The sequence below is a fragment of the Tamandua tetradactyla genome, chromosome 2, assembly GCF_023851605.1.
Source record: "Tamandua tetradactyla isolate mTamTet1 chromosome 2, mTamTet1.pri, whole genome shotgun sequence".
NCBI classification, from domain to species: domain Eukaryota; kingdom Metazoa; phylum Chordata; class Mammalia; order Pilosa; family Myrmecophagidae; genus Tamandua; species Tamandua tetradactyla.
The window spans coordinates 130,535,277-130,551,417 of record NC_135328.1 but is presented as its reverse complement, the minus strand read 5'-3'; the positions used below and the strand labels follow the sequence as shown (position 1 = coordinate 130,551,417).

Here is a 16,141-nt window from a genome sequence, read left to right as displayed (position 1 = left end):
CCGGTGGCCGGAACCTCAGCCCGTCGCGCGCAGCTGCGTCAGGAGCTGCCGAGATGGCTTTTTCCCGAGCACCGAAGGGTAGGCGGTTCCGGGAAGCGGGAGGTCCGACTGGGGCGGGGCCAGCCCGGGCCAGGGGCGGGGCCAGCCCGGGGCGGGGGCGGGGCCAGCCCGGGGCCGGGGCGGGACCAGCTCGGGGCCGGGGCGGGGCCAGCCCGGGGCCGGGGCGGGGCCAGCTCGGGGCCGGGGCGGGGCCAGCCCGGGCCAGGGGCGGGACCAGCTCGGGGCCGGGGCGGGGCCAGCTCGGGGCTGGGGCGGGGCCATCCTGCCGCCAGGGGGCGCCATTGGACAGTTGGAGCGCGCCGAACTCTCCGCCGACGTCCAGCGGGGTCGGGACCAGGCCAAGCCAGCAAAGCCGGGCCGAGTAGGGAGGGTGGGGCCAGGTGGGCGGGGCCGCTCCAGCCCCGCGGGCCACCTGGCGTCCTCGAGTGCACGCGCCCGCGACCCGGGTCCTGGCTCTCCGCCTCCGAGGGGCCCCCAGCGCGTCCCGCGGTATTCCCCCGCACCACGCGTCACCCGCTGGAGTCTCTCCGGGCCTCCCCCGCCCCTCACCTCCCTGGGTACCCGGAAGCCCCGCTTCCCTGTGGTCGGGCCGGTGTCGACGCCTTCAGGTGCCCCCCCACACAGCCGCACACCCCAAGCTCCCGCCACCATGTCCTCGCTCGGGGACCTGTTGCGCGGCTGGCACCAGGGCGCGCAGGCCGTGGAGCGCGGGGACTGGAGCTGCGCCCTGCGCCTCTTCTCGGACTTCCTGGAGCCGTCGGCCAGGATTTGCTTCAACGTGGGCTGCGTACACCTGCTGGCCGGGGACCCGAGAGCCGCGCTACGGGTGAGCCCAGGGGCATTCCAGTGCCGGGCGTTTACAGGGTTGGGAGTCCCGAGATCTCGCCCCAGGGAGAGGCTGTTCTCTGGCTTTTGTCGCTGCCCAGGAGCAGACTCAGGGTCAAAAAGGGGGTTCGGGTGCTCCCCACTGCCTCCCCTGGGTGCTTACTCTGTACCCATCTCTGCAATCAGGTGAAGCACAGAGAGAAAGGTGAGAGTAAGGATGGTCTGCAGGTGTTCACCGCAGAGGGTGGGACCTACCTGGAGATAGGCTTGAGGCTGGATCTGGCTCATAAAGGGGCTCTCCTGTCCCCCAGAGGTTTAGGGATTGGGTCCAGAGGACTTCGCGCACGTGGCTGGGTGGGCGGTGGGGGGTCCAGGTCTCTGTTCTTGGTGCCCAAACCCAGACCTGAACAGCCCTGACCACCTGCTTCCCAAGAGGAGCTGAGCTAGGAGGGTGCATGGAGGCGGGGAACTTCTGCCTCTGTAAATGCTTTATTTTCTCCTAAGTAACATGTTCCTCAGGGGCCTCAGCAAAAAGCCAGCAGGGCCTCTCACCACTGAGTCCCTCAGTGACAACTCCCTGGAAAACTAGAAAACTAAGCTAAAAGAAAAAGAGAGGGAATTAAAAAGTTATAGGAGAGGGCTACGGTGGCTCAGTGGCAGAGTTCTTTCCTGCCATGCCGGAGACCCGGGTTTGATTCCTGCCCATGCAAAAAAAAAAAAAAGGTATAGGAGAGTATTAGTGAACTATAGTTTGCAAAATGTCACCATGGGGAAACTTGGCAAAGTTTTTTCTTAAAACTGCATATAGGTTTACTCATCTCAGTAAAAAACTTACATCTAAAAAGCTTATTCAGGAAAAGGAGCACGCGGTAGAGGGGATGGTCCCAGAGAGTCAGGCAGGGGAATATTGGTGTAACATTGTCCTCTACCATTATGGAAAGAGAGTATTGCCTAAAGTTGTTAAACTTAAGAAACAGCATTCTGGGCACATGATTAGAAATGTGAAGGTTAAAAAAGCAGGTGGAACAGCTGCTGGGGCTGCTGTTTTGGCATAAACCTCATGTGGTGCTGATTTGGCCTCTGCACCCGCGGCCGCACGTGGAGCCCCATCCGTGCCCTGCCTGCCTGTGCACAGGTACTGAGCCTCCAGACTTGCTCAGTCTCAGCCCACCGGTCAGCTCCCAACTTGACCAAATGTGTCCAAGCCACAGCAACCCTCCTTCCCCCGGCCCCAGGTGGCAAGCATTTCACCAATGGCTGCTTTCCTCATCAGCAACCGCCAGCTTGTTTGCTGAGTTTGGTTTTAGGAAGAGCTGGGCTTGGCCCACAGTAAGCGGTCAGAGCAAGCCTTTCTTGTTATTCTTTCTGATTTTGATACGTATGTAATATGTCCTTCATGTGAACTAACAGAAAGCAAATATTAAAAAAGGCAAAAGTCTTGCCTTATGCCACCCCCTAGAGATATGTGTTTATTGACACACTGGCGTATTTCTTTCTGGTTTTTCTCCTTTGTCCTCATAGTAAATAAACTGGCTTCCCGCACCGCCTGGGCTGGCCGTGAGAGGGACATGCCTGACCCTCGAGACTCCGCAGGGTCCCGGGACAGCAGCAGGGGGCCTTGCATGGGATTCTGTGTCTTGGCCTGTGACCCGGGGGCAGGGCTGCAGATGTTGACATTTCATGGGCATTTCTGTCCCCAGGCCTTTGACCAGGCGGTAACCAGGGACACCTGCCTGGCTGTTGGCTTCTTCCAACGAGGAGTGGCCAACTTCCAGCTGGAGAGGTGAGCACAGAGGATCCTGCTCCCCTCTGATGGCCCTTTGTCCCTGCAAAGGTTTCTGTCGCACTCCCACCCCCTCCTCTCACCCCCTGTGGCTACCCGGAAAGCTGGAAGGGACATCGGTGTCCCCTTGGAGCCGGTGCTGGGCAGATCGCTCTCTTGCGCACTGCCTCGTACCACGGCCACGGTCTGGGTAAAAGCCAGCCTGAGCTACAACCGAGGCCGTGTGGCACCGCTGCACAGGGTCCTTTGCCCTGCTGCCCTGTCCCAGCACGAAGCTGGCACTCGAAGCTGGCAGGTGCTGAGCACCGCTTCGCCTCTCCTCAGCCCGGGTGGCCTGCCTGGGGGAGATGGGGGGATCTCCCACGGAGCTGGGGGGATGCTGAGAGAGTCTGCACAGCGCGGAGGGGGCGCTGCAGTAGCCAGGTGCCAGAGACTGAGCCCGAGCTGGGCAGCCCGTCTGTGCCCGTGTGCTGACCTGGGCCTGCGCTGGCTGAGCTTCCTGCTGCCCGCAGGTTTCCAGAGGCCCTGGCCGACTTCCAGCTGGCGCTGGTGCAGCTGAGGGACCACGCAGCCATCAACTACTCGCAGCTGGGCCTGCGGTTCCGGCTTCAGGCCTGGGAGGTGAGGCACGCACCAGTTTGTGACGGGCCTGGGGTCCCCGGGGACCGAGATGCTCCCTCTATGCAAAGACCCTTTGCCCCCAGGGCCTCCTGGCACTCCTTCAACCCAGGGCTGGGCCGGGTGCAGGCAGGGGCAGGGCTGAGCCAGGTGCGTGACAGGCTGCATCACCTCAGGTGCTCTACAATGTGGCAGCTGCGCAGTGCCGCCTGGGGCTCTGGGCTGAGGCCGCTCGCAGCCTGGGGGAGGCCACCTCCAAAAGGCTGGAGGGGGACAGCGCCGACCTGGACGCTGCCCTGGACCAAGTGCAGGTGAGGGGAGCGGAGGGCGGCAGGTGGGGGGAGCAAGGGCGGCACGTGGGGGGAGTGGAGGCCAGACCTACTCCCTCTTGCTCTGGGCAGATCTGGTTGGGTGTGGGACTTGCAGCCAACAGCACCCTCCCACCCCAGACCCACATATGGGGTGAGGAAGCACAAGAATGGGGATGGGGGCCGGAGTGTGCAGGGGGCCCCCAAGTACCCTGGGAAATTGGGGGGGGTCCCTCCTGCGGCCCCAGCTCAAGCTCGCATCCCCATCCCCTGCTCCCCCAGAGACAGGTCTTCCTGCAGCTGCGCAGGGGCCCTGGCAGCGAGGTCTTCCGGCCCCCCCGGAGGTACCTGGACTACCTGGAGCCTGTGGATTTCCTGGGCAAGGCCACGGTGAGGTGCCCACCCTGAGGCCCTTGGGCCGTGGGTTTATAGGCTGTGGAGGGGGAATTGGGGGATGCAGGGTGGGGGTGTGGACTGGGGGCCCAGGGGTCTGAGTGGGGGTGCCCCCAGGCTCCGTCCGAATCCCTCCCGCACTACCCCTCTGTTCCCTGCCAGGTCATCGTCCCAGCTGTCCCTGGTGAGCAGCTCCCAGGTGTCACGCAGCCTCAGGTGGGTGCCTCCGGGGGTGGGGGCCTGCCAGGGCCAGGGCACTTCAGAACCTTCATTTTTAAGGAAGGAAAATGCTGGGGAGCCTCCGAAGCCTGAATGGGCCCCTGTGCCCTCACCGCGGCTCCTGCTGCTCCTGCCCTCACCTTTGCTCTGACCTGGGGCTCGGGTGGCCATCCAGGGGGGGTCTGTGCGCGCCCGGCCTGCCCCTTCCCAAGGGCTGGGTAGACAGGATGGCCTGAGTGCCCTCCGCCCCAGTCCCATCGAAGTGCGGGTCTCGCTTTTGTGCTCAGAGTTGTGCTGCAGAGGAAGCTGTTCCCGGAGCTGCACAGCGGTAGGAAGCCCCCTGCCGCCTCGTTTTGCTGCTTTTCCTGCTGGGAAAAAGCCCCAATGGAGGAGCGGGGCTGTGGGCTCCAAGTGGGGTGGGGGGTGGGCGAGAAAGGGCACGTCTCTGCCTCAAACTGGAACCAGCTGGAACCTCCCCCCTTGCCAACCCCCAATTCCCCTCTCTGTCCAGAGACCCTCAGCCTCCTGTCCTGCCCCCGGGAGTCCCCTCCCCGCCTTCCCCAGGGGCGCAGGAGCACCAGGCCTCAGGAGGCCCAGGGGAGTTCCGCTTCACTGTGATGCAGTCCCCCTGAAGGAACAGGGTCTGTGCCGAGCAGGCGGCTAGGATGTGTGGGACACAGGGCCGAGGTGGCAGGCCGGCCCCCTCCGCTCTAGGTGGCAGGGTGGGGGTGGGGCGCCAGCCCTGAGCCAGGCTCTGCCCCCTCCCTCTCCTCTCGGACCCAGCTTTCACAGGGCCCTCTGGGTGCTCAGAGACTCCCAAGGCCAGCCCCACCCTAGGTCAGGGAGCAGCATGGCCCCAGGATGGGGGGTCTGGGAGCACGAGGCCTCCCCTTCCCTCAGGGACCAAGTCACAGGAGCCGGCAGCGGCCCCCACGGCACCCCCAAGACACCTGCGGATGCAGAGGCTGGCTGTGACCACTTGGCCGATGGCTGCACGTCCATCCCCTGCAATGAGCAGGTAGGTGGGCAGCAGCACCATCCAGTGGCCACAGCCGGGCGGGCCTTGCCCGGGCCTCGGGCAGGTCAGGCGCCAGCTGCAGTGACGGGGCACAGGGCAGCGCCTCCCCATCCACCCTCCAAAGCCTGGCCTTCCTTCCTTCCTTCCTTCCTTCCTTCCTTCCTCCCTTCCTCCCTTCCTTCCTTCCTCCCTTCCTCCCTTCCTCCCTTCCTCCCTTCCTCCCTTCCTCCCTTCCTCCCTTCCTCCCTTCCCACACACACACACCTCTCTCTTCACACACACACACACACACACACACACACACACCTCTCTCTTTGGCCCAGGAGTTGAGGGCAGGTCATGAGGGAGGGGTAGCACCGCGCCCCGCTTCCCACCCCCCAGCCTTCTGGGAAGGGAGCAGGAGGGGGCTGGCCACCTGGTGGTGGGGACAGCTCTGTTCCTACTCCCACTGGGCAGGCAGCTGCGGCCTGTACCCCTGAATTTGTCCCAGACACGTGTGGATGTGCTGCCAGGCCACCGGCACCCAGCACCCAGGCTTCTGAGAAGACCCCCGATCCCTGGCTCTCTACCCTTATTCCACCCACAGCCCCCCACCAGCCCCCGCTCCCCACCTGACAGTCTACATGGCTTCTGTTTCAGAGGCCCCACCTGGAGCAAGTTGGCCAGCAGGCACCTCTGCCTCCAGGTGAGCTGATCCTGAGTGATGGGTTTGCAAGGGGGCCCAGGACGGGGCATCTGGGGCAGCGGAGAGAGTGGCCCCCTTTCTCCCCAGGCCCACATGGAAGGAAGTGGGTGCCAGCTGGCTCCCCTGCTGCAGAGGGTCCCACTGGGGGTGGAGAGGGGCACCTGACAGAAGGTCCCTTCCCTGTCCCCCCCTGCAGGGCTGCCGGCGGCTGAGGACCCCGCAGGGGCCCAGGTAAGGGGCACCCACTCTCATAGTTAGCTGTTAGGTCTTCAGGGGATGCCGCTCGGAGCCGGGCCCCAGCCCCCCGTCCCAGGCCTGGGCACGGAGAGCTGGGTCTTGGGGCCCCATGACCTCTCTTTCTGCCTGGCCCCAGCGCACGGCCATAGGGGACTCTGAGTCCCTGGTGACTGTCACCGTGCAGTGTGCTTTCACAGTGGCCCTGAAGGCCAGGAGAGGAGCTGACCTGGGTAGCCTGCGGGCTCTGCTGAGCCAGGCCCTCCCTCGCCAGGCCCAGCTTGGGCAGTTCAGGTGGGTCGAGAGAGCCCCCCACTGCAGCTGCTGCCTGCCCCTCCCTCGCCTGTGGCCCTGCCCCTCACCCATCTCACCTCTCCACTGTCCCCGAGGTGCTCCCTCCTCGGGTTAGGAGTGCCGGGGGCACAGCCCTGATGCCAAGGCGGACAGAAGGCATCCCATCTAAGGGGATCTGGGTCAGCAGGCTTGCCAGGAAAACCAGGGAATCCTCTGGGGGGCTCCTAGCAGGGGCCAGACCCAGGATGTGAGGAAGCTCCCTGGAAGCCAGAGCAGGGGGGTGGGCAGGAGGGCCAGGCTGGGCCTGGGGAGGGGCCTGGAGAGAGGGGGTCCTGGCGGAGGGGTGGAGAGAGGGGCTGGAGGGTGGGCCCGGCCTGCAGCCACCCAGCTACAGGAGAGGGGGTGGTGGGCGTAGGAGCAAGAGAGAATGCAGTGCAGACCCTCCCAGGCTCCCTGAGGGTGCGGGGACCTGCTGGTCGTAGTGCCCGTGAGCAGAGTGAGCAAGGGCAGGTGTCTGGAAAGCAAAGGAGGGTGCAGACAAGGGATCCCGTGGGGGTTAGGGGTCTCAGCTGACAGGGCCTCTGGAACTGGAAAGGAGCAGGTTATCTGAGGGGTGGGGTCGCGCCTAGCTGTGGCCAGCTCCTGCAGCGAGGACCCGAGGCAGGGTACAGGTTGGGGTGGGTGCAGGTTGAGGGCCCCGAGAGGGAAGGGCTGAGAAGGACAGGAGGGGGTGGCCAGCAGGGGCCCGGGTGCTATGCACTGAGGCCTGAGGAGCTACAGCCACCCCCACCCTTTGACTCTGGGGGAGGTGTAGGGAGACGGCCAGAGCAGGCAGGGTGAGGGGGCTCTGAGCTAGGGGAGAGCTTTGAGCTGGTTGTGGCAGGGAGTATTTTGAGCTGGAGGAGCTCTGAGCTGGGGGAGGCTCTGAACTTGGGGGCAGTGGCTCTGAGCTGGAGAGAGCTCTGAGCTGGTGGTGGAGCTCAGAGCCGCTAGCCTTCCAGTCCCGGGTCAGAGCTCCAGCTGGTCCAGGTGGCATTGGTGGGTGCCCAGGCACTGCCTGCCTCCCCACCATCCTGTCAACTGTACCCCGCCCCCCCGCCATTGCCTGTCCCACCCCTGTCCCCAACCCAGAGGTGGGAATGAGTGGCTCCTGTAGTGTATCCTAAGGAGTCTCTTTGCAGTTTCTGCCCCGCGGGCCAGGATGGGCTCTGTGTCTCCCTTGGCGGGGAGGAGGCACTGCAGAGGGCCTGGCAGGACTCGGCTGCCAGTCCCTGGGGGCTGCAGCTCCAGTGCCGGGTAAGCTGAGCCAGGAAAGCGGGTTGGGGAGCCCTGTGTTGGGGGAGCCCTGTGTTGGCCCAGACTGGCTCAGGGGAGGGGAGGAGGGGCCTGGGGGGATCTGGGTGGGCAGAGCCACCTGCCCTGCAGTGCTGCCCTCCTGCTGCAGGGGGCCGGGGGCCGGCCTGTGCTCTACCAGGTGGCCGCCCAACATGGCTACTCGGCCCAGAGGCCTGAGGACCTGGCCTTCCAGCAGGGGGACATCGTGGACGTACTGTGTGAAGGTGGAGCAGCTGCCCCCCCGGGGCTGTTGGGGGCGTGGGGGAGCTGCCCGGGTATGGAGCCCACTGAGGTGGGGGCTTCCTGTGGTGCCCAGAGTCAAGAACCGCCCCGTCCCCCCACAGTGGACAAGGCATGGCTGGAGGGCCACCGGGATGGCCGCATCGGCATCTTCCCTAGGTGCTTCGTGGCCCCGGTTGGCGGCCAGAAGCCTGTCGGTCCCAGTGGGGAAACTGACCGTAAAAATCCTGCGGCAAGAAGCTTTTAATAAACACAACCAACCCCTGACGGTCCACAGTGGGCTCGGTGCCTGGGAGAATGGGTCTGAGGCTCCGGGATGGGGGCGGTGCAGAAGCCGACCGTGGGGGTGCTGTGTCCTGACAGCTCCTCCCCGCCTCCTCCTGAGGCTCCTAGAGTCCTAGAGACCTTCGGGCCACCGTCGTCACTGGCAACCACCTGGGACTTCTCCGGGCCTCCCCACCCCCACCCCCGGCCCCCAGGTCACGCCCAGGCTCAGGCTCTGGCCCAGCCCCCGCAGCCCAGCAACACTGCCCTGGGAAGTTGGGACGCAAGCAGCGGTCCTGTCTCCACAGCTGGGGAGACCCCACAGGTCGGTGACGGTCGCTTCCCCCCTGGGGAAGACCTCAGCAGAGCGGGCAGGGCTTCCCGGACAGTCCGGTCAGTGCTGAGGTCCTGCCACCAGGCTGAACAGGCCCTGGTGCCACCAAGCACAGGCAGCTGAGGCTGGGGGCCAGAGGCAGGTGTCCAGGTTGGAGGGGCTTGGTGGGCGGTAGGGGCAGGGCCTCAGCCTCCTGGGGTCAGGGGACACTGTGGGTGGGTACGGCCTGGCGCTGGGGCCAGAGGAACTGGACTGTGGCTGCCCCGAGGACGGCCACAAGGGCCAGCGCCACGACGGCAATGCCTGCAGCCCAGACGCCATAGCTGTGTGCCCGCCAGTGGGTGGGCGCCTCGGCCGGGAGCAGGCCTGTCAGGTTCAGCATGTAGCCCAGTGTCCAGCCGATGTCTGTCCCGCCGGCCTGGGGGCGTATGGCTGGTCAGGGCCGCAGGCAGCTGCGGGCCCTGCCCTGGGGGCCCGGAGGCCGCTACCTGTTGGCGGAACTCGATGCTGGGCCAGGTCTCCTCGGTGAAGCCGAAGCCCTCGACCAGGAGTGTGAGGATGTACAGGCCCGAGGCGCAGTGGTCCCGGAGCCAGCGGTCCTGCCCGGGGTAGCTGGTGGCCACCTGAGCCAAGGGGGGGCACCCGTGAGGACCCCTGGACAGCAGGCCCCCAAAGGCGTCCAGCTGTGGGGTGCTGAGCAGCGCAGGGCAGCCTGCCAGGGGCCCTGGAGGAGGAGTTGGGGGGCCTGTCTACCCTCCCACCGCCCCAGTGGCCACCCTGCTTGGAGGCCCTAGAGCCCTGGACACCCTGGTCCCACCACCAGGTCTCTGCGCCATCTTCAGGGCTCCACCTGCCCCTGGCTGAGCCTGGGGAGCCTAGGGTGGGGTGGCAGGGAGCCTAGGAGCCACTCACCAGCTGCCAGGGCCGCAGGCAGAACTCCCAGACGGTGGCGTTGGCGGTGCGGAGCTGCTGCCCTGACGTGAGGTTCAGGAAGTGGAAGGTGTAATAGAAGTTGGAGAAGGCCTGCGGCACAGGAAGGGGGCAGCTGGCTGGTGGTGCCCAGTGTGTGGGGGCGGGGACAGGATCCCCCCATCCTCCCCATCCAGGCCTCAGGACGGACCCACCCTCCCCCCGCCACGCACACGGGAGTCCTGGCTCCCAGAGGCCCATCCGTCCCGGCCTCGCGCCCCTGGAGGGGAGCATGGACCTCGTGCGGGGCTGGGGCGCTCACGTAGAAGCGGCCCCGCACTGGGGGCTGGTAGACCCCCTCGAAGGCGCAGTCTACGCGGTCTTCGCAGCTGGAGAAGTTGAAGAGGTTGCGGATAGCAGCCACGCAGGCCCCGGGGTTCCCCGTCCCTTCCACCGTGATGTTCCCGGCAGGGTCTCCCAGCGCAGGGGTGCGGATGCAGGGGGACTCGGACAGGGGCGCCAGCGCCAGCGAGCCCCGGTAGCCGCTGTGGTAGCACGGGTGTCGAAGCAGGGGGCCTTGGGTGCTCTGGGGGCGGGCAGGGGCGGCTGTGAGCTCCGGGCCCCACCACACCCCCGCCCACGGCGCCGCCTCCTCTCCTGCGCCCTCCCCTCCCCACCCACGGCGCCGCCTCCTCTCCTCCCCCTCTCTTCCTCCTTTACTCCTGCCATCCTCTCTGCGTCCCACCCCTCCAGGCTGCGGCGGGAACCTGACCTGCAGCAGCCCGGCCAGGAGCCGGTTCAGCATCTGGTCACGCCCGAAGCACAGGTAGCTGTGGGCGTAGACGCTGTACTCGGAGCCGTACAGGCGGAAAGTCCTCTCTGTGCTCCTGTTCAAGATGGGACCTCCAGGCACGAAGGCGATCTGGGTGGAAGCCCCCCCCATGTCCAGGGCTCCCACCAGCGACCCGTCCTGAGGTCGGGTCCATTCTCCGGAGAAGGCATACTGACCAGAGACAGGGGCATTCAGCCCGGGCCGCCACCCCGACCTCCTGCCCAGGTCATCCCAGCCCCAGCCCCAGCCCTTGGGCTGCCCCTGGCACCGTGACCAGCCTCCCCAGGAGGTAGTTGATGGTGATCCAGCCAAAGGCTCCCTCATCCAGCCCTGCCAGGAGCTCAGCACCCCGGAAATCCACCGGCGCCCGGCCCAGGGTCCCGGCCACGGCCGCGAACACCTGCTGCGCCTGGGAACTGTTCCTCTCGCTGGGTGGAGAGGACGGGCTACGCTGGCGGGGAGCCCAACACCTCGTGCCCCCCGCCCCATCCAGGCCCCCAGCCCACCTGAGCAGCCGCATGCCGGCTGTGGCCCCCAGAAATACGGGCGTCTTCCGATGCTGGGCGTTGGGGATCAGCGTCAGCGCCTCCTCCAGGCAGCCCTGCAGGCTCTCGCCTGCCCGTGCGGGGTCCGAGGCGTAGGAGGAGATTCCAGGCCCTGAAACACAGCAGCCGGGCGGGGCTGCAGCCCTCCAAGCCTGGACGGGCCAGAGGACGCAAGTGACAGCCCCCAAAGGTAGGGGCGCTCCTAGCCCCTGGCGCGGGAGAACGGGGCCGGACGCGGAAAAGGTCCTTCCTTGCACATATAATTAGGGTAAAGGGAGTTTCACGTGGTGGCCCGACGCGTGGCGCCCGGCAGCTGGCAGAGGCCCCGCCACTGGACCCGGAGGCAGCCCTGCTGCTTCGAGCCGCTGGCGGGGGCTCTATTACCGCCCCCTTAACCGCCTTCCCCAGGGCCGCTGCTGCGGGTCGCACGTGGTGCCGGGCGGGGGCGGGGGCAGGCCTGGGAGACCAGACCTGCGGCAGACTACCTGGGGCCTGGCAGGCACGACCCCTCCCAGCCCGACCTCCCGTTGGCTGCTGGGCTGTGTCGGTGCCTCCGCTTCCTCCAGCGCCCCCACCCGGTTCCACCCACGGGAAATCCCAGCCCGGCGGTTGGAGGGCGCTTTCCACCTCCCTGCTGACCTTCTGCCTGGCAGGCCAGGGCCTGGCTGACCACGCCTGTGCCGTTCTCCTTGGCCGCCGGCCACTGGTACACAAAGAGGGACGTGTGGGAGGAGCCGGCGTCAAACACCATCCCGAGCTGAGGGGGCACCAGGGTCAGCAGGCAGGCAGCACCCCGGCCCCCTCGCCCCTCACAGACCCCGGCCACCTTGGTGTCTGCGGGCAGGAAGATGTCGGTGGCTCCCGCCAGCAGGAGGCTGAGAGCAGCGAGGGCCATGGTCAGTGCCGTGCACAGCAGAGCAGTGAGGACGCCTGCCCTCCAGGACCAACCCATGGTGGGCGGGGGTACCTGTGGGGAGGAGGGGGGCAGGGGACACAGTCAGGGTCTTAGTGTGCCCGACCTCCCTCCAGACAGGGCCTCCCAGGTTACTGCTGCCCTGGATCCTCGCTGGGGCCCAGCCAGCCCACCCAGTCCGGTGGGGGGGGGGGGTTGCCTCCCAGGAGCCCAGTGAGCCACTTGGGCTCAGGGTGCCAGGACCGTGGGCGTTTGAGGGGTCTGTGGGGCAGCAGCCTAGCACAGGAAGGTTCTGTCTGGGGAAAGGGCTAGCCTGTGACTGCCATAGCGTCTAGGTTAGCCCCTTGGCATGCCGCTGTCACAGGTAGCCTAAGTGGAGAGCTCAACCCCCAACTCCCACTCTCCTCACCACTTACCCCGCCCCCCCCATGTCCTCCCCTGGGGCTGTCTCCAGTGAGGTTGAATGTGCCCAGCTCTGCAGTCCACTCTGTCCCCCCAACACCTGCCCATCTCTGCCGCCCGGTGGGGCCGTATGGCTGCCCCCACCCCCAGGGAGGGTATCCTCTCTGGAAGCCTGGCCATCGTCTGCCTGCATGTCCAGGTTTCCAAACAGCCCACATTTGGGACCCAATGAATGAAGGTAGCTGGTATCCCAGGAGCAGGTTCCCTCAACCTGGGGTGTGTGTATATGTGTGTGTGTGTGTGTGTGTGTGTGTGTGTGTGTGTGTCTTTTTAAATGCAATTGTATTGAGATATATTTACATACCATAGAATCATCTAAAGCATACAATCAGGGGTTCACAGTATCATATAGTTGTGCATTCATCACCACAAAATAATTTTTGAACATTTTCATTACTCCAAAAAAAAATACATATAAGAATTAAAATTTAAAAAGAATACCCAATACATCCCCTACCCCTTGCACCCCCTATTATTTTTTTACTCATGTGCTCACAGACTGGATAAAATGAGTGTCAGCCACAAGGTTTTCACAATCACATGGCCACACCATAAAAGCTATATTGTTATACAACCGTCTTCAAGAATCAAGGATATTGGAACACACAGTTCAACGGTTTCAGGTACTTCCTTTTAGATATTCTAATTCACAAAAAACTAAAAAGAGATATCTATATAGTGCATAAGAATAACCTCCAGGATAACCTCTGACTATTTGAAATCTCTCAGCCACTGAAACTGTATTGCATTTCTCTCTTGCCCCTTTTGGTCAAGAAGGCTTTTGCAATTCCATAATGCTTGATCCCAGCTCATCAACCAGGGGGTTCTTAAAGAAATTCAGTTTCTCCCTGAAAATCCAAACTTGCATTTCTCTAATTTGATTTTTTAAAATATTATTTATTTATTTTTATTGGTGGTGAATGTAAACATAAAAGTTATTTTAAGTGGACAATTCTTTGACATTTAGTCCACTGACAAAACTGTGTAACTTTCATCACTATTTCTAGACTATTTTCATCATTCCCAACCAAAACTCACACTCATTTAGCAGTAACTCCCCATTCCCCCCTTCTCTAGTAACCACGACTCTGCTTTCTGTCTTTATGAATTTCCTTATTCTAAGCATTTCATGAAAGAAGCAGCATTCAACATTTGTCTCTCGGGTCTGGCTTCTTCCACTCCACATGACGTCTTCTGGGTTCACCTGTGTTGTGGCAGGTGCAGCACGGCGCTTCTTTCTCCTGCTGAGTAGTGTCCCGTTGTGTGGGTGGACCACACTGGTTTCTCCGTCATCTGTTGGCGGGCCCTTGGGTTGCTTCCCTCTTTCTGTTATCATGAGTAACTCTGCGATGAGCACTGGTGTGCAGATACCTGTCCAAGTCCTGCTTTCACTTATTTGGGGCATACACCTTGAAGTAAGTTTGCTGGGTCACATGGTAGCTCCATGTGTGACTTTCTGAGGAACTGACAAACTGTTTTCCACAGCGGCTGCTCCATGTTCCATCCCACCAGCAGGATACGAAAGTTCCCATTTTTCCACATTCTCGCCAACACTTGTTAATTTCAGTTATTTTGTGGCTGTGAAATGGTATCTCATTGTAGTTGTAATTTGCATTTCTTTATTGGCTAATAATGAAACATGTTTTCATGTCCTTATTGGCTATATGAATATCTTCTTTGGAGAGATGTCTGTTTAAACCTTTGACCATTTTTAAATTGGGTTATTTTTTTGTTGTTGTTGAGTTGTAGAATTTCTTTATATATTCTGGATATTAAACCCTTATTTCATATGTACCTTCCAAATATTTTCTCCCATTCTGTAGGTTTTCTTTTTTACCTTTATGATGAAGTCCTTTGATGCATAAAAGTTTTAATTTTGGTTAAGTTCCATTTAGCTATTTTTTGTGGTGTTGCCCGTACTTTTGGTGTAAAAGAATAATAAACTATTCTTTATCACTAGGTCCTGAAAATACTTCCTCACATTTTCTTCTAGGAGTTATAGTTTCGGTTCTTATGTTTAGCCCTTTGACCCATTTAGAGTTATTTTTTTTTTACTGGCTCTTTTTAAAATTTTTAATTAATAAAACCAACATATGATATGAACATTCTTTTTTTTATCACATAGTTGTATATTCATCATCATGATCACTTATTAGAACATTTGCATCAATTCAGAAAAAGAAATAAAAAGAAAACAAAAAAATTCATACATACCATACCCCTTACCCCTTTCATTGATCACCAGCATTTCAATCTACCAAATTTATTTTAGCATTTGTTCCCCCTATTATTTATAAATTTTTAATCCATATGTTTTACTCATCTGTCCATAAGGTAGATAAAAGGAGCATCAGACACAAGGTTTTCACAATCACACAGTCACATTGTGAAAGCTATATCATTATTCAATCATCCTCAAGAAACATGGCTACTGGAACACAGCTCTACATTTTCAGGCAATTCCCTCCAGCCTCTCTGTTACAAGGTGATATCTATTTAATGCGTAAGAATAACCTCCAGGATAACCTCTCGACTCTGTTTGGACTCTCTCAGCCACTGGCACTTTATTTTGTCTCATTTCTCTGTTCCCACTTTTGGTTGAGAAGGTTTTCTCAATCCCTTGAAGCTGAGTCCCTGCTCATTCTAGGATTTCTGTCCCATGTTGCCAGAAAGGTCCACACCCCTGGGAGTCATGTCCCACGTAGACAGGGGGAGGGTGATGAGTTTGCTTGTTGTGTTGGCTGGAGAGAGAGGCCACATCTGAGCAACAAAAGAGGTTCTCTTGGGGGTGATAGAGTTAATTTTTGCTTATGGTTCCAGGTCATTCTTTCACATGTAGATTTCTAGTTGTCTCAGCACCATTTGTTGAAGAGATGATTCTTTCCCACGTGAATGGACTTTGTGCTACTGTCAAAAGTCAATGTTGTGGATGTGAGGGTTTTACTCTGTCTCTCAGTCCTGTTTCACTGGTCTCTGTGTCTGTTCTTATGCCAGCGCCATGCTGTTCTCAATACTGTGGCTGTATAGTAAGTTTTGAAAGAAGGGAGTGTGAGTCCTCCAACTTAGTCTTTTTCTTTTGTTTGTTTGCTTTAAAGATGTGTTGGCTCTCCAGGTCCCCTTGCAATTCCCTATGAATTTGAAGATCAGCATTTCCATTTGGGGGGTGGGGTGGGAGAAAGCCTGCTGGGATTTTGATAGGAAGTGCATTGAATCTGTAGATTACTTTAGGCGGTAACAAATGAATGATATTAAATCTTCCAGTCCGTGAACACGGGTGTCTTTAATTTCTTTCAGCGGTGTTTTGCGTTTTCAGTGTACAAGTCTGTAATCTGATTTTGAAGTTTTTTAACTGGGCTGAAGCGCCTGGGAAATCCCAGAGCTCTCCCCAGAAGCCGGCTCAGGTTGCACCGGACAGCTCAGGGGGCACTGCCCGCCCCTCCCTGCCCCACCTGTGAAGCTGGGTGGGCCCCGCGACAGGTTGCTGTTCCCTGGAGAATGTGCTGCTCGGGCTCAGTTCCAAACTGTGAGTAAACCAGCATTGGGGAGGGGGGAGCATGCATGTCCCTGCCCTGGTCCTGAGCCACCTAAGTGGGCACCACAGCCTGGGGTGGGGCTGGAGGTGATTTCCACTTGAGGAGGAAAGGCTGAGGCCCAGAGAGCAGGCAGATCTGCTCACCCCAACCTCAGGCCCAAGAGGACCCAGGGCAGTGTCCCGGTCAGGGTGGCCTTCAGCTGCAGGGGGCGGACAGACGGGGCCAAGGCGCCACCTCCCTCCCCCACCTGCAGGGAGTCCCAGCCTGGGCCCCTGGGTTGGCCAAGGAGAGGGGCAGATTCCTCCACGACAGAGCCCCAGTCAGAGTAGACAGCCCC

At 60.7% G+C, this 16,141-nt stretch overlaps 3 protein-coding genes across 9 annotated transcripts in view; 2 read left to right on the top strand and 1 right to left on the bottom strand.

Moving 5' to 3' along the window:
- The first annotated feature begins 371 nt into the window (after positions 1–371).
- NOXA1 (NADPH oxidase activator 1) lies at positions 372–8,277 on the top strand. 2 transcript variants are annotated; one of them, XM_077148904.1, is made up of 14 exons: positions 372–886; positions 2,586–2,668; positions 3,181–3,289; positions 3,463–3,597; positions 3,877–3,984; positions 4,150–4,203; positions 4,494–4,534; positions 5,107–5,224; positions 5,864–5,909; positions 6,106–6,140; positions 6,283–6,437; positions 7,619–7,733; positions 7,912–7,996; positions 8,117–8,277. In XM_077148904.1, exons 1-14 carry the CDS (start codon positions 710–712, stop codon positions 8,257–8,259), a joined length of 1,404 nt encoding a protein of 467 aa, XP_077005019.1. In that variant the 5' UTR covers positions 372–709; the 3' UTR covers positions 8,260–8,277. The 2 variants fall into 2 exon arrangements, with proteins under 2 accessions (XP_077005019.1, XP_077005018.1); XM_077148903.1 differs by having other exon boundaries at positions 7,882–7,996.
- The window catches only part of ENTPD8 (ectonucleoside triphosphate diphosphohydrolase 8), an 8,397-nt gene continuing 147 nt past the window's right edge, over positions 7,892–16,141 (bottom strand). The window contains exons 2-10 of one of the 2 annotated variants that reach the window (XM_077148901.1): positions 11,723–11,863; positions 11,536–11,653; positions 10,858–11,008; positions 10,620–10,779; positions 10,292–10,522; positions 9,818–10,105; positions 9,523–9,633; positions 9,099–9,233; positions 7,892–9,028 (exon numbers count right to left, since the gene is read on the bottom strand). In XM_077148901.1, coding sequence (XP_077005016.1) covers positions 8,810–9,028; positions 9,099–9,233; positions 9,523–9,633; positions 9,818–10,105; positions 10,292–10,522; positions 10,620–10,779; positions 10,858–11,008; positions 11,536–11,653; positions 11,723–11,848 — 1,539 coding nt within the window. In that variant the 5' untranslated portion in view covers positions 11,849–11,863 and the 3' untranslated portion in view covers positions 7,892–8,809. The remainder of the gene's footprint in view (positions 9,029–9,098; positions 9,234–9,522; positions 9,634–9,817; positions 10,106–10,291; positions 10,523–10,619; positions 10,780–10,857; positions 11,009–11,535; positions 11,654–11,722; positions 11,864–16,141) is intronic. The other variant, XM_077148902.1, reaches the window with a different exon arrangement.
- Positions 11,280–16,141, top strand: part of LOC143673867 (uncharacterized) — a 22,316-nt gene continuing 17,454 nt past the window's right edge. Inside the window, exons 1-2 of one of the 5 annotated variants that reach the window (XR_013170748.1) lie at positions 11,280–12,894; positions 13,395–15,794. Coding sequence is in view for 2 of the 5 variants with exons in the window: in XM_077148908.1 (XP_077005023.1) it covers positions 15,767–15,794 (28 nt within the window). In the remaining 3 variants the exon portion in view is untranslated. Of the gene's footprint in view, positions 15,795–16,141 lie in introns of all 5 variants that reach the window. The other 4 variants (XR_013170750.1, XR_013170751.1, XM_077148908.1 and 1 more) reach the window with 4 other exon arrangements.